Genomic DNA, 17,292 nt, shown 5'->3' on the forward strand with positions numbered 1-17,292 from the left:
AGATGATGTTATAATCCATTCAGGCAAATGGGCCCCCATGAGGAGATGTATCCAGTACCTGAAGAAATTAGCTATGCTGCAGGTGATTTATGATGACCTTTATACTGAACAGTTATCCAAAGATCCAGAAGTCCTGTGTAAATGATCCTCATGCTGTAAGTTTTTACAGAGCACATCAAATGTCACTGCCTCATTGGCAGTAAAGACTTGGAAAGACAGAGAGGGACAATCAGTGGATAAACTGGACATGGAGAGAACACGAGAAAGTGAGATAGAATATCAACCTCAGTCCTAGAGACATGGGAATGTGAGTTGCAAGGAAAAAAATCACAAAAGGAAGTTTTTCCAGGAAAATAGCCACTCCAGTTTCCAGCAGGATGGGGGAAATAATAAGAGTAAAAGTGAGAAAACTCATGGGTTGAGATAAAGGCAGTTTAATATAGAAAACAAGAGCCATGCATACATGCAGAGCAAAATAAGGAATTCATTCCCATGGGCAGGGAGATGTTCAGCCATCTCCAGTAAAGCAAGGCTCCATCACATGTAATGATGACTAGGGAAGACAAATGCATAACTTCAAATGTCCCTCCCTTCCTTTTTTTCCCCCAAAATTTATATCCATGGCATAGCATCATATGATATGGATGCCATACCATATGGTAGGATCCAGCTTTGGTCATTTGGCACCAGCTGTGCCAACTGGGTTTGCTCCAACTACCTGAGGAGGGAGTGTTGCAAGGGCATGTTGAAAAGGCAAAGCCAAAGTCTTCTCAGGTTCTCAGAGTGATAAGCTGAGAGCTAATGGACTGACAAATTGACATAACAGAAATTTCAATTGCATATTAATAAAAAAATTAATCACTCTGATAGTCAAACATTGGAACTGCTTGCCCTTAGATTATGGCATTGGAATCCTTCAAAATCATAACTGGACTGTACAAAGGCCTAAGCAACCTAATCAAATTGGCCCTGATTTGCATGGGCAAATGACTACATCACTTTCAACCTAATTTTTTCTGATTTGATGAACATAAATTTTTCATGCAAATTGTAACTGATGCAGTTGTGCCCTATAGGTATATTAATCATATTTTAATTGTAAGGGTACTCAAATTATACTTCATTGGTGGACCCTATTTTTCAGATCCAAATCTCAGACTGACCTATGTCCCAGGTCTAATCTGTAACCATGTGGTTGAGTTTTATTCCCATTCTCCCTCCCTCACTTCATTTCTATATTATAATGTAGGAAAAGCTCTTTAGTTCTATTAGGTACTCTGGAGAATAATTACTGAATGCTTGCTATAGTTTAGTATGTCTGTAATATTATCTCCAAGAAGTTTATTATGGCTTTATTCTCTTTGAAACTTAGGGATGTAGTGGTAAGTCATCATGTTCTGGACAAAGCACTTGCTTCTCTTGCCTTCCAATAACATTTCCCACACACTGAGATACTAGTTTTCAGGAGGATTTTGGCATCATTACACTATGATATTCAACAGAGACTTCCTTGTTCCACTTGAGATTGAAACAGCATGTGTCACTGTTTTCAGCCTGTATTTCAGAGCCTTACTTGATCCAGTGATGTGACAATGTTATCAGAGAAGTAAAGGCTGATTTCTTTGAAGCACCTTGCAAAATTTTATTATGTACAGAAGGAATTGGCACCTGGTATGAACAGACAAGAATTTAAGGTTACTGTAACCCAAATCTCAACTGCCCAATGAAAAAAATTATTTCCTGGCATAACAAATAACTTATTATTTGTTATTACAGAAAATAATTTTTAAAATGCTCCTACTGAAAAAATATCTTTGTAATATTACAGCATTTTCTCTGATGTTCTGCTATATCTGCCACTGCCTTTACATGTTTTTAACCTAATGATACTAACATTGTTAGGAAAAAAGGGAAACAGCTACAGGGATAATCAATGTCTTGTGTTCCTCAGTTGGAGCAACATGATGTTGGTGGTGAACAACTTTCCCTCCTGTCTCCTGGGAGCACTTATAAATTTGCTGAAAGAGCCTTCTTACTTGGCCTTTTTTTCACTGGTTCTCAGCCAGATCTGAAGAATTCTTTTGCCTCATCTGATTTGTTCTTCGTACATTGTAGAATATTTACTAACTTTTTCTACAAATTCACTTAGCAGTTCCTTCAGATTTGCAGAAGTAGTTTTAAGGTACTTAGTATTTCAGGCTTTATTTTTCAGAATTGGTATTAAGAAACTGTATTTCTATAGTGACATTGTTACTGTTTAGTCAGCAATTTCAGAAGTCTGTCACAACTATAATTTTGGGGAAAAGAAAATTACAGGGCTGTATTTTTTTCCCTAGAGGTAATTTGTGCTGTGACAGATCATTCTTTTCTCAATTTTTGATTTATGTGCCAGACATAATAGATTATTTTTTCTCTCTATTTTTTTCATCTAGGACTAATATCCACTTTATCTGTGTACCTTCTGAAGTACCTTTGAAACATTTTGAATTATTTTTGTCATAAACTCAAGAATGATGATTTCACACTTGCAATTATGAATCAATGCAGTTATATCAATATTGGTTCAATAACAGGAAAAAATGTTTTTGTATTGATTTTCTAAAGTATTCGTTATAATCTTAAATTAATTTATCCTTTTTTTTTCTTTTTTCCCCCTAAGTTTGCTAATTTAGACTTGAAAGAGTTTGAAATTTGCCCTATGACCTGCCAGACTTCTCAAATGAATGTGTGGATGGCTTACTCAATAATTAATAATATCTATGTGATATCTTATAGACTTTCTAGTAAATTGCATCTTTTGACTTTTCATTGTCCATCCAAATTTTTGAATGAGTGTTAAATTATTTTTAGACTACACAGTACTTCTACCTATATAAATCAATCTCAGTACCTAATCCTGTTCTTAATGATTAAAGATGTATTGTAATTATTATTTGTTACTCTGTTGTTTTTCATATCTGGACCATGCTCTGTAGATTATATGTGCAAATCATAATAAATTTTTAAACACACTAGGAGACCTTGACATGCTTTTGAAAGATGTGAAATTGAAAATTCAAAAGAATTATTCTATGTTTCCTTCTTCAAATGTTACCACAATGTATTTATTTATCTCCTCTCAGAAACATTACAACATAAAAGTGGCCTTAAGGGATGTACTTAGTTCATTAACTTGGCTCTAGTAGTGACCAATAGTTTATGTGTGGCCAAACTATATAAAAGTCAAATAAATAATAATTGCTCCTGCTTATCTATAATTTCTCAGAAACTTCATTTTAGGTACTGACAGGATCAGATAAAGTGTCTTTTTATATAAAACTCTTAAAAAGCTTTCCAGGAAGTTCAATGCTCATATAATCTTTTGGCAACCATACCTACTTGTAGCAGAAAGTTCCACAGTGCAAATATGCCTGGTAAATAAACATTTTTTGATGTATTTGAAAGCTGGCACTGGTCTTGTAGAAAATTAAGAAGTGTTCCCTATTGATTTTCTCCAAAACACTCTTAAATGTTAAAGAAAGTCTGACATTTCCATCTTCTGCTTGCTAAAATATATTATTCCATACTTCATCCAGCACAGCATAAAATAATCTGTTTTACTCCAGCTTCTACATAATACATTTACTCTTGTTTCCTTAAAGGAAATTGCATTTTTTTCCTAAATGTTTTACTTTTCTCACCTTCTGCGTAATAATGCTGTTAATTAGAAGTGTTGAGTATTTATTTTTGTTCAATATGTTATTGGACATTGGTATTCACATTATAGAAGTAAAAGGGAAGCAAAGATAAAAGCCTATGCATATGTTTGAATTTATTTCAATAATTTGAAACAAATAGTTATAAGTGATAAAAGAATGAGATTTAGGGAATATTTTTATATTTTTATATTTTTATATTTTTTCATCCACTGAGGGATAAATATGTATATGAAAATGTATACCATCACATCATATGCATATAGAAACTCACCTGAGGTTTATTAATTTTGAAGACATTCTGGTTCGCATACTTCTTATTGTGCAACAAATTGTTCATGTTGGTTTCCTCCATTTACCAGTTTTCACACCATAGATTTTAAGACTAGGATGTGCCTTATCTACTGGAAAAATTTCTGTATATCTAACTTAATCTAACTTTATCATTGATCAGAATGAATTCTGAAAAAAAAAATGGAGCACTATAAGAATTATACTTAAAAAAGGACAGAAGACATGTTTTCTGACATGATATAGTAATTTGTACAGTTGTTAGAATGAAGTAGAGAAGATATTTGATGGAAAGCCTTCTAAAAAAAAGAAAACAGGTTCTGCAGGGTACTCAAAGAAGGCCTCAAGGGAACTCTGGGAAATATTTAGATTATAATTGTTTTTATTTGTTTTAGTTTATATTTATTATTTATTAATTTTGGATTATATTTAGAATTATATTCACACTTGTTTCCTCTACAGCAAAACTTCGTGAGTCTTGTTTTGATCCTGGAAATATAATGAATGGAACCAGACTTGGAATGGATTATAAACTGGGTTCCACTGTTACATATTACTGTGATGCAGGATATGTTCTTCAGGGATACTCTACACTAACATGCATCATGGGAGATGATGGAAGACCTGGGTGGAACAGAGCCCTGCCCAGCTGTCATGGTAAGAGCAGTTTTTCATTTATTTTAGTTGCTGTTGTCATTACTCTTGCTTTGTAATAGGGAAGAAACAAGTGAAAATTTTGAGATGGTTTTAATAATATTCTCTTTCAGAAAAAAACTCTTTCCAATGATACATGTAATAAAATACATATGTGACAACTCAGGAAACTATTGATTCCAGTTTTTATTAACATTGAATAAATAGTGTTATTATTTTGAATTTTGTCTTAGTAGTAATGACATTCTCCACGTCAACATGTGTTCTTGAATTAACTTACAACAGAGTATAGAGATATATATTATATATATGTATTTAAGTACAACAGTAAGTATACATTGGCTGTCATGATATATGTTTGTTTCTTTTTGCTATTACTGGCTTTAAAAACATGCAGATGAAATCTTTTGTATATATTGCATTACAAGATTTAAATTCTTGTACATGTTGGAAAGCCTTAAAATGCAGGAAATATCCAGTTAAGATATAAAGTCTGCTCATTTCAAGATTCTTCTGACTTTAGTTGTATGACCACTGACAATCTCAAGCATCAGCATTTTCAGATTTAAACTCTAAGAAAAGATTAAAGTTTTATTTTACTGATGTCTTAACAGGAAGTGATAGCGACTTGCTATTTTAACTTTGTGAAAAATCACATATTCTGTAAGATTCAGCACAAAACCTCCCCCATGTATGCAGATATTATATGAGAAAACTAGCATTTGCTTCTTAAGTTAAAATAAAATCCAATTATTACGTTACTTGCCATTCCTTTACAAATTTGAGGACAAAATGCCTGTTAAATCCATTTCCAATTTGAACAAACATAGATTTTAAACAGAATATGGATTTTCTTTGTTGTGTGCTCAAATTTCTATTGCAAAGTGGATGGTAGAGTACCAGCAAAACCAATAAAAAAATTTGAAATCTAAATAATATCCAATATTATAACCATTTGAAGAAGTTCAGTATTTTCATTATCTACCAAAACCATCATAGCACTGCATTCCAAAACCCAGTGGCATCAAACTGGGACATCGGCCCTTGAAAAAATTTGGAAGTGTGTTCAAATTTCTAAAATCTCAGCATTAGAAGTCAAATATTTTTCCTAATTTTAAAATGAGGGATGAATGTTGTTTTTTAGAGAGGAGATGGTGAGGAAGGTTGTTGTGTACAATAGGGGAACGATTCTTTTTTTTTTAAAGAAAGTCTTGATAGGTAATGGAAGTTAAAAAATACTTTATTGATGCAATAATTGTGTCTATTAGTGTCACTTATAATCTACTTAGCAATCTTCCAGTGCTGTCTGTTGTAACTTCCAGTGAAGGGAGAGTATTTTGCTTGGAAGTACTGCCATTGTAATAAATTGAGAAAAATAAGGACCTTATTTCAAACGTGAAAAAGCCCATACTTCTTAGGATATGATGACGCTGAATAGATGTTTTCACTTTTTTTTTTATTGCTTTTTCCTCCAGTTAAGAATCAATGGAGTTTTTTAGTTATGTTGCTGTGATATATTATATTTTGACCACGTTTTCAATGCTTTCCACTTTTGTGTGATTTATCTCAAGAAAAACAGAACTTTTATACAGATATAAGAAAGATCAGATCAGTTAATTAGCTTTCACGTACAGAGTGAAATTCCACAGAGTGGATTGCATTGTGAGTCAGAGAGGAGCTGAGGGTGGAGCTTCCTGAGTTGCTGCTGAGTGGCTGATTATAAGAGGTGTCTGGGGAGCGCGGCGACCCAGAGCGCGGCGAACAGGAGCGGGCAAACAGGGGTGTTGTGAGTCTCTGGGAAATATACGAGGCAGTTTGCGCAGCAGTTCGCGCAGGCAGGGCAAGCAGGCAGGGTTGCCAGTTGTCTCGCTAGTAAGGAGTCCTTTGTATTGTTTGAGGTCTTTCTTCTGCCCGGTTGTGTTTGAGGTGTTTGTCAGTAATGGTCTCTACAAGGTCAAAAGCTGTGGCTGGTACAAGTGACCAAGTCGGGCCCTCCAAAAAGGATGTGTCTGTACAGACCCATCCATGCCCAGAATGTTTGAGCTTATCGGTGGCTTCAGGGAGTGTTGTGGAGGAGACCTGCCTGCGGTGTGAACAAGTGAATGACCTCCTTTCACTGGTGGCTGAGCTTAGGGAGGAAGTTGAAAGGTTAAGAAGTATCAGGGAAAGTGAAAGGGAAATAGACTGGTGGAGCTCAGCCCTTCCATCTTTAAGGGAGGCCTCTGACCAAGAGACTGAGGACTTATATGCCTCCCACCCTCGGGCAACAGAAGAGCACCTGGTAGATGAAGAGGAGTGGAAACAGGTCCCCATTCAGGGAGGTAATAACAAAAAGTCCTCCCCCTCCCCATCATCCAGCCAAGTGCCACTTCAGAATAGGTATGAGACCCTGGATAGAGAGACCCAACCAGATGATTTAGGAGAAAATTGTCTGACCAGTGAACCCCCCAGTTATGATTCATCTGTAAGACAGATCACTACCTCTAGCATCAAGAAGAAAAGAAGGGTAATCGTAGTAGGTGATTCCCTCCTGAAGGGAACTGAGGGCCCCATATGTCGACCAGACCCATCCCACAGGGAAGTCTGTTGCCTCCCTGGGGCCCGGGTACAAAATATCCCTGAGAGACTTCCTGGGCGGATTCAGCCCTCTGATTATTACCCACTGCTGATACTCCAGACTGGCAGTGATGAGATTGAGAAAAGCAGTGTCAAGGCAATTAGAAAGGACTTCAGGGTACTGGGTCAGGTAGTTGATAGGGCAGGAGCTCAGGTAGTGTTCTGCTCAGTCCCTTTGGTGGCAGAGGAAAATGATGAAAGAAACAGAAGAATACGCATCATCAACAAGTGGCTCAAGGGTTGGTGTCATCAGCAAAATTTTGGATTCTTTGATCATGGGGAAACTTTTACAGCATCTTCTCTGCTGGAACCAGATGGGGTATACCTCTCTGTTAAGGGCAAAAGGGTTTTAGGATATGAACTGGCAGACCTCATTGAGAGAGCTTTAAACTAGGTTTGAAGGGGGAAGGGGAACCAGCTGAGCTATCTGGAAACAGGCCCAAGAATTACAAGGCTAAGTTAGGGGAGAAGTCAGTAGCCCAGATGAGGTGCATGTATACCAATGCACGCAGCTTGGGCAACAAACAAGAAGAGCTGGAGACCGTGGTGCAACTGCAGAGCTATGATGCAGTTGCCATCACAGAAACATGGTGGGATGACTCACATAACTGGAGTACTGCACTGGATGGATACAAGCTCTTCAGGAGAGACAGGAAAGGAAGAAGAGGTGGAGGGGTGGCCCTTTATATTAAGCAGACTTTTGATGCCACCGAAATTGAAACTAAGGAAGATGGAGTTGAACGTCTATGGGTAAGAATAAAAGGGAAGGCCAACAAGGCTGACACCATACTGGGAGTCTGTTATCGTCCACCCGACCAGGAAGAAGAGGTAGATGACTTATTCTATAAGCAGCTAGGTAATGTTTCAAGATCATCAGCCCTTGTTCTTGTGGGTGACTTCAACCTGCCAGACATCTGCTGGGAACTTAATACAGCAGTAAAGAGGCAGTCCAGGAAATTCTTAGAATGTATGGAGGACAACTTTTTGTCACAGCTGGTGGGTGAACCCACCAGGGGAGGGACTATGTTAGATCTGCTATTTGCAAATAGAGATGGGCTGGTGGGAGATGTGGTGGTTGGAGGTCGCTTGGGACAAAGTGATCACGAAATGATAGAGTTCTCAATATTTGGTGAAATCAGGAAGAGTACCAGTAAAACTCTTGCACTGGACTTCCGGAGGGCAGACTTTGGCCTGTTTAGGAGACTTATTCAGAGCGTCCCTTGGGAAGCAGTCCTAAAAAAAAAAGGAGTTCAGGAAGGGTGGGTATGCCTCAAAACAGAGATCTTGAGGGCACAGGAACAGACCATCCCTGTGTGCCGAAAGATCAGCCAACGGGGTAAACGTCCAGCCTGGTTGGGCAAGGAGGTTTTGGAGGAACTTAGGAATAAAAAGAGGATGTATCAGCATTGGAAGAAGGGACAGGTCTCTAAGGAAGTATTCAAGAAGGCTGCTAGAGCATGCAGAAAAAAAATTAGGAAGGCCAAAGCTCAGTTTGAACTTAGAATGGCAACTTCTGTAAAGGATAATAAAAAATGTTTTTACAAATACATTAATGGTAGAAGGAAAGGTATGACCAGCCCTTGTTCTTTATTGGACAAAGGAGGGAACTTAGTATCTGAAGATGAGGAAAAGGCAGAAGTGCTTAATGCCTATTTTGCCTCAGTTTTTAGTGGGAAGATGACTTGCCCTCAAGACACCTGCCCACCTGGGCTGGTTGATGGTGACAGGGAGCAGAATGGTCCCCCCTTTATCCAAGAGGGGGCAGTCATAGAACTACTGAAATGCTTGGATACTCATAAATCTATGGGACCAGACGGAATCCACCCCAGGGTGATGAGAGAGCTGGCAAATGAGCTTGCAAAGCCACTCTCCATCATTTACCAGCAGTCCTGGCTCACTGGCGAGGTTCCGGATGACTGGAAGCTGGCCAATGTGATACCCATTCACAAAAAGGGTGCAAAGGAAGATCCTGGTAATTATAGACCAGTCAGTCTGACCTCAGTACCTGGTAAAATAATGGAACAGTTTATATTAAGCGCCATCACGCAAAATTTACAGGATGGCCAGGGTATCAGACCCAGCCAGCATGGGTTTAGGAGGGGTAGGTCATGTTTAACCAACCTGGTCACCTTTTATGACCTGGTAACCCGCCTAGTCGATGCAGGTAAGGCTGTAGATGTTGTTTACTTGGATTTCAGCAAGGCCTTTGACACTGTCTCCCACAGCATACTCCTAGACAAGCTGGCAGCCCGTGGCTTGGACAGGAGCGCTCTGTGCTGGGTCAGGAACTGGCTGCATGGCCGGGCCCAGAGAGTGTTGGTGAATGGTGCTGCATCCAGCTGGCAGCCAGTCACCAGTGGTGTTCCTCAGGGTTCTGTGCTGGGGCCAGTTCTGTTTAATGTTTTTATTGATGACATGGATGAGGGTTTAGAGTCCTTTATTAGCAAATTTGCAGATGACACTAAGCTGGGAGCGTGTGTGGATCTGTTAGAGGGACGGACGGCTTTGCAGAGGGACTTGGAACGGTCGGAGGGATGGGCAGAATCCAATGGGATGAAGTTCAATAAGTCCAAGTGCCGAGTCCTGCACTTTGGCCACAATAACCCCCTGCAACAATATAAGCTGGGGACAGTGTGGCTGGACAGTGCTCAGGAGGAAAGGGACCTGGGGGTGCTGGTTGACAGTCGGCTGAACATGAGCCAGCAGTGTGCCCAGGTGGCCAAGAAGGCCAATGGCATCCTGGCCAGTATCATGAACGGTGTGGCCAGCAGGAGCAGGGAGGTCATTCTTCCCCTGTACTCAGCACTGGTGAGGCCACACCTTGAGTATTGCGTCCAATTCTGGGCCCCTCACTTTAGGAGGGACGTTGAGATGCTTGAGCGTGTCCAAAGGAGAGCAACGAGGCTGGTGAGGGGCTTGGAACACAAGCCATATGAAGAGCGACTGAGGGAGCTGGGGTTGTTCAGCCTGGAGAAAAGGAGACTCAGGGGTGACCTTATCACCCTCTTCAACTTCCTGAAGGGTAGCTGTGGTGAGCTGGGGGTCGGTCTCTTTCTCCGGGCAACAACCGACAGAACAAGAGGACACAGTCTCAAGCTGCGCCAAGGGAGATGCAAGCTAGAAATAAGGAGGAAGTATTTTACAGAAAGAGTAGTCAAATACTGGAATCATCTACCCAGGGAGGTCGTGGAGTCACCATCCCTCGAAGAGTTTAAAAAAAGACTGGATGTGGCACTTGGTGCCATGATCTAGTTGAGGTATTAGAACATGGGTTGGACTCGATGATCTTAAAGGTCTCTTCCAACCTAGAATTTCTGTGTGTGATTCTGTGTGTGATTCTGTGAGTCGGCAAGAAACAATTTGAGAGCTGAATCTAGCTCCTGAAAACCAGTCTCACCTACACAATAAAATTTGCATAGTAGAAATCAGATTCCTCCATTCTTTAGTTTGTATTTTTGCAGCTGCTTGGCAACTGATAGAGTTACAGTGAAATATGGTATAAAATACCACCTCAGTGTATACTGGGGGTTTATTTTGTTAGTTAATTAGTTACAAGAAAAAAATTGAACAGATGCTAAGATTATCTAGGCTAATGTGCTAAGGTAGTGGTATTTCACTATGGATGTTAAGAACAGGATGTAATGAACATCTGTGGATGCATTATTAGTAAGACAGAGACAATGATTAATGTTTTCTTTCAGCTTCAACAACTATAGGTAATTTTAATTTTTTGGTAGCAAACAATAATTGTTTACAGAATAGCAAAAAGACAACTAATGAAAAATCATATTCATAACTGAATGTGAAAACCTTGTTTCCAGCAGAAGAAATAATTTATTGATCACTAAAACATTTTACTACATTTCATTACAGTTGAATCCTTGGAAATACTTGAATCCAGGCTTCAAAAAACTTCCATCTGTAAGATATATCTAACAATATCTAATATTTTTAACTGACTATGAGAATATGCCTATGCTTAAGATTTATTCACTTTTTTATTTGGTAGCAAAACCAATTCAGGATATTATATCAGTTTCTTTTGATCTGATGGCTATTTGAGGCAGCTCAAATCAGGTTTATATCTGAAAACTTTTAGGGTAGAAAAGAGATATGCATAAAATAGCATAATGTTACTGCTTATTGTTTTGTAATATAGGAAATGCTGACAACTTTTTCATAAATTACTCAACATTGTTTACTTAACCAGAGGCTTTATAGATCATATTTTTATGCACTTTATACAAACAACCATACGAAGAGTTGTAATTTAAATATATTTCAAATTTTGAATGAGGAATGAGTTGGGCAACTGCACAAGCCAGAATATTCCTGCAGTTAATGAAGCTGAATGTTACTGGTAATGACATGCTCTGTGTCTCTGTGTTTTATAGTTCCAAAGTAATGGTCAGTTTCACCACTTAAGCAGCATATTTTACTTAAAATTGTCGTATGTTGACTTTTTACAAAGCATTTCTCACTTTCTTTTTGCCCAGATCATCATGTTTGTTTTGTAGAATCACATAAACAATGACCTGAGTACTTGGAAGTAGAATAGAAATCAGTTAGGATTTTGCTTTGAATGCAAAAATGCTATTTAAATTCTGAATACTCTGAAAGCTTAATTCTAAACTTGAAAAATCAATTGAAGGCATTTTGAAAAAAATATGAAGGATTTTATTTTATTGTTATTGAACTGTCTTCTGAATTTTTGTTCCCAAGCTTCCACTTCCAAATTTTTACAGATTTATGTACATTGCTTTACCATTCCAAGCTTTCCTTCCATATAGTCAGTGGAGAGAGACAGGTTTCTTAAAAGGTCATCAAGGGGCATTCAAAGAGCTGGTTAAGAAGGTATATTTTTCCATTTGCATTTGGACTGCATTAACAGGATTTAATCTGCTTGCATGCTCAGCAGAATATGACTTAGAACAGCAACACGGGAAATACTAGATCTAGTGAAATATCTGAATATACTGTGTGGAAACAGTACTCTTTGCACTAAAAGCACACAAAAAACTCTATTTTGGAGGGATATATGTGTTAAAATTTAGCAGCTAGATTTCTGAGTAAAGTAAAGAAGTAGGCATCTAAGTCTGAGTGTACCTTAACCTATAAACTTCACACTACAGACCCTTTTCTGGGTGAGCAAACTCATTATTCCTCATGCATGCAAAGGAGACCATTGTACACTAAGAACTATCAAGTCAAAAGCTGAAATGAGAAAATCTAGCTTCCACATCGTGGAATTTGCAGTAACTGTCTAGGGATTTAGTTGTCGGTATATACTTCTCAGAGACAGTGGTCTCATTCTTCTAAGGATGTGTGACTGGTTCTTTACTGTAAATTATACAAATAGTTTTGTAAATAGAAAATGAAACTAATCTCTTTCTTTATGGCTATGCAGACAGCTGGTATTTTGCTGAAAACCCCACAGTTTTTTTTTTTTTAAATATGTTTAAGGTAAAAACTCAGCTTTTCTTATAGATTTTCTCTTCATATCAGAAAAAGTTTGAAAATTTTACTGGAGTTAACTATAAGTATTAACAATTCTGGAAAGATCGGAAGACAAAAATAAATACAGACAGATGCTTATATTCACAGCAAGAACTACTCTGTCTGACCTTTTGCATACACATTTGGAATTCATATTATGGCTTTACAAAGTCCATTGAATAATAAATGTTGTGTGTAATTATTCTAGGCTTTCATTTAAGAAGTAATAATATCATATAACGGTAAGTAAAGTATTAGAAATGAAGAAAGTTGTTAATTACAATGATCTTATTAAAATCAACTGCCAGAGAACCCTAATTCCCAGTGAATTTAAAGGATTAGTTAAGTGGAGTGCATCATAAAACCAGTCACTTCCTCTTCTGTTGAAATAAATCTGCAGCCAAATTTTGGGAGCTGAGTTTAATGAAGGAAATGTTATAAGAACCAGAAATACTTTAAGCTATAAAAAATGTGGGGGTTTTCAGCTTCCATTTTTTACTTTCTTTGCTATAAAAGAAATTATTTGAAATCAAGCATATCTATTCAAGCCACAGTTTTAAATGATTTTGTACACAACTGTTAGTTTGATACAACATCATGAATTAGCAGGGAAAATGTAACAGCAACTTTAATATTTTTGAAAATAGTGTTAATTATAAAATATGTAAATTAATTGATAGAGTTTCTAATTTGTTTGGCAATAAAGTATACAGAAAGTACCAATGAAAATACATAGTAAATTATGTGATCTTTTTTCTCTTTAGAATATTAAAAACCAACACTTCTCTGTGGTTTGAATATGTAAATTTTCTAGTAGAAGATTGAAAAAAACATTACCTTAAAAAAATCTTTCATAATGTATTTTGAGGTGCAGAGAAAAACTGGTTTAACAGTAGTTTACATAAATATACGCCTTTTCCTTTATTCAGTATTAGAACCATAGGTGCATATTTTTCTTTGAAGATTTTTTTCAAGCAGACAAGGTGACTTCAGGGTATTCTGTTCTTAGAAAGAAAAATATATCTCTACTGTTTAGTCACACAGAGAAGCAAATATTTATTTTCTAAAGTCTGCAAGACACTGAATTAGGACAGTATTATGTAATATCAGTTCATAATCATGGTAAATTAATTAATTAATAACTGGAATTAAAGAAACTGATCCAGTTATCTGCACTGGCTATAGCTGACGTGCATATTTCTAACCGAACCTCAGGCAGCAGTCAGAACGTCCTCAGTCTTGTTTAATAAGACCTCAGTAATGCACTGGAAGAAGATTTATTATGTGGAATATGCTGGTGGTTACATCCATAAGACTCATATTTCATTGTCTGCACAAGTTTTGTCATCTCCACTTTGTCTGTCACAGTGGAGACTGGGGGATGGATGGTTCTGATCAACAGAAGAAACCTGTAATTAAGAGACTGCATTGTTTTAAAATTGAATTCTATTTTGTTTTCCTTCTTGACTGGGCTACATAAAGCATTTTGCCAACATACTATAAGAATGTAGGCAAGGACACTGTCCAGCATAAAAATAAAGAGCATAGCTCCCTCTTGCAGATCCCATGTCTCTTGACATTTAACTCAGGAGCTGCTTGTGTTACAGCCTTTTTTTGCTGATGTTACACTCTTAGGAAGGAAAAGTGTCTTTTACAACAAAACTTTACTCTTAGGTTCGAGGTTTTTGCAAGAATCTTTTAGTGGCATATTTCTGTTTTATGCCATAAAGACTAGCTGAGTTTTAAGAAGTTAATATAAATATCACAGCACCATGCAATATGCAGTTGTGTATTCCATCTATTGCAGAAATTATTTTGTTGCTATAAATTTAAAAGATTACGATTTCTTCCCTGTTGTACTGCACATTTTATATGTTTCTATTATTTTGTTATTCCATTACTGACTTAGGTGGTAGTTGAAACCTTTAGTTAGGTGACATGCTAGGAAATACACTGCTTTATTTTGGGGTTTTTTAAAATATGCTTAAAAACAATATTTTTACACATTAATCTATATTTATGTTTACCATTGAGAGTAAATACAAGTAGTAGAAAACCAGAGAACATTATTTTCAGTGATATTTTAATTATTTTCAGTTCAAATGCTGATGATTCAGTAAACGTCTTCTATTTCAGTATAAAATAAAAGTATGGAATGAATAGAAAAACAGCTGGTCTAAAGCAGAGAAGATTTTCTCAATGGGAGTAAATGTCACAATAATATGCTCCAAATGTATCTGAAGTGTCTATAATGCATTCAAATTGGACACCCTAGGAGGAAAGAAAGAGGAAAATTATTTTTTTTTACTTTGTATGGGGAATAATATCAAACTAGGGAAGGCTGTTGAAATAGATTTGAAGACAACAACAAAAAGGTAAGTATTTACTGTTGAAGTCATGTAAAAACACCATGTTAGCATATTGCCAATCAGAATCAAAATTTAAATGGATCACCAAAAGAGGTGATGAAACAACACAGTCAAGGGATCTAGTAGATATTAGGATATGCATTTCAGGAAAACTATATGTTTTAGGAAGCAGGTAGTAGAAATTGTTTAAAAGAAGGTAGTAGAAATTGTGGCCAAAAGGGTTTGAGAAAAAAAAAAAACAACCAAAAACCTAATTTAAGCAGTAATACAGTTTTGCAAAGATTAAAAAAGTAAAAACTTACTAAAGATTCAACAACAGATCAAGGCCAAAAATAAATTCAAAGACAATGTTATTGAGGGGAAGGAAAAAAACTAAATTCCTTATCTATTATGTTGTATTTCTTATATTACCTTACTGAGGTAACAGGATAAGTAGTGCGTTGGAACCATTCCTTTGGCTGAAGGTACTGAGTCAAAATAAGGAAAATCAATAAACAGAAGCATAGCAAGTTGCTAGGATTAGACGGTCTTTTCTGTGTAGTGGTGAAAGAGACAGATATGAAGTGTTTGAAGTACAAATGTTGACCTTGAGGTTAAGTTAGCCTTTCTGATGAAGCAGAGGGAGGTGATAAACCTGTCAGAAATCTTCCTTGATGAGCAGCTGGCCAATTTCCACAGTTAGAAAATTGGTAGAGATTAGTTACAAAAAAAACCAAAAAAACAAACTAGGAGACACATTGTTCAACAAGCTGAAGAAAAATCAATATAACTTTTGAAGAGGAATGTGGATCTTTTTAGAATGTCTTAGAGCTCAGCAAGCATATGGGTGAAATTAAAAAATAGTTGTTACCATGTAATTGAATTTATAAAGATTTTTGGCAGTGTTCCATGAAAAAATACTATCTTTTAAGGGAAAGTAATAGAATGCATTAGGATAATATTTGATTACAAGGTAAGAATTGAAAGTTGTTGATGTGATGTCCAATTCTGAGTTATCTAGAAAAAAATCAATAAACGAAGGCTATCACAAAGATCTCATATCGGTGATATTTTTGCCCAGTGTCTGGGAGGAATGATGAGGAGGACTCCATGGATATCAGAAGGCTAATTGATTATTATACTATATTATTGCATACTATATTACATTACATGTAAACTTAATCTGCCAAGCTCTCAATTCTGCCCACAACTGCACTCAACTGCACAGAATCTCATGACTGTCTGCTGACTGACAGTCTGGATATGCACTTGGCCCTGATAGGCCAAGGAAACAAAACACCATCACTTTGGGTAAACAGTCTCCATAGTGCATCCTACTTTAGCACAACACAGGAGCAGCAAATGAAATAAGAATTGTTTTGATCATTCTTTGCTTCTCTCACTGCTTCTCTCAGCTTCAGAGAATGTGAATCCCACAATCCCATGCATATTTTTCCTATGAATTGTGCAATAGTTGTATTGTTCCAATAAAAATTCACATAAAATTGAGATGACAAAGTTCACATTATCACAAAAATTATATGGTATAATCATATCTAAAGTCAAATGCACAGAGTAAAAGGTACAACAATTTCACTTCTGTTAAGTGCAGATAAAATGCTTATATAAGAGAGAACCCTGAGTATAGACATGTGATGATAATTAGATTTTGGTTGTGAAGTATCACAATATCATAGAGTGGGTAAGCTTGGAGGGGACCACAGTGGGTCACCTAGTCCAACCTCCCTGCTCAAGCAGGTTCATCTCAGAGCACGTGACACAGAATTGTCTAGACAGTTCTTGAATATCTCCAATGAACAAGACTCTACAAGCTCTCTGGGCAGTGACCTAAAAGTCAGAAGTTCTTCCTCATGTTCAGGTGGAACTTCCTGTGCATCAGTTTCTGTTCATCATCTTTTGTTATTCCTTGGCACCACCAAGAAGAGCCTGAATCTACGCTCTCTCACCCTCCCTTCAGGTACTGATAGACACTCGTATGGTCCCCTCTCAGTCATCTCAAATGAACTGCCAAATAAGCCCAGTTCCCTCAGTCTGTCCTTGTAAGAGAGATGCTCCAGTCTAAGATAAATTACCTTGAAATCATTATTACTACTCTTTTGCATATTATAAAAATTCTATCAGAATTATATTTGAGGATTTTTTTCCCTCACAGAGCATCCTAACCCATTATT

General features: G+C 37.0%; 1 protein-coding gene across 1 annotated transcript in view; it reads left to right on the forward strand.

Annotated features, from left to right (window-relative positions):
* Positions 1 to 17,292, forward strand: part of CSMD3 (CUB and Sushi multiple domains 3) — a 597,171-nt gene that overhangs the window by 427,303 nt on the left and 152,576 nt on the right. The window contains exon 31 of the mRNA XM_066565891.1: positions 4,449 to 4,643. Within this exon, the coding sequence (XP_066421988.1) occupies positions 4,449 to 4,643 (195 nt within the window). The remainder of the gene's footprint in view (positions 1 to 4,448; positions 4,644 to 17,292) is intronic.

This window comes from Molothrus aeneus, chromosome 1 (genome assembly GCF_037042795.1).
Source record: "Molothrus aeneus isolate 106 chromosome 1, BPBGC_Maene_1.0, whole genome shotgun sequence".
In the NCBI taxonomy this organism is placed as follows: domain Eukaryota; kingdom Metazoa; phylum Chordata; class Aves; order Passeriformes; family Icteridae; genus Molothrus; species Molothrus aeneus.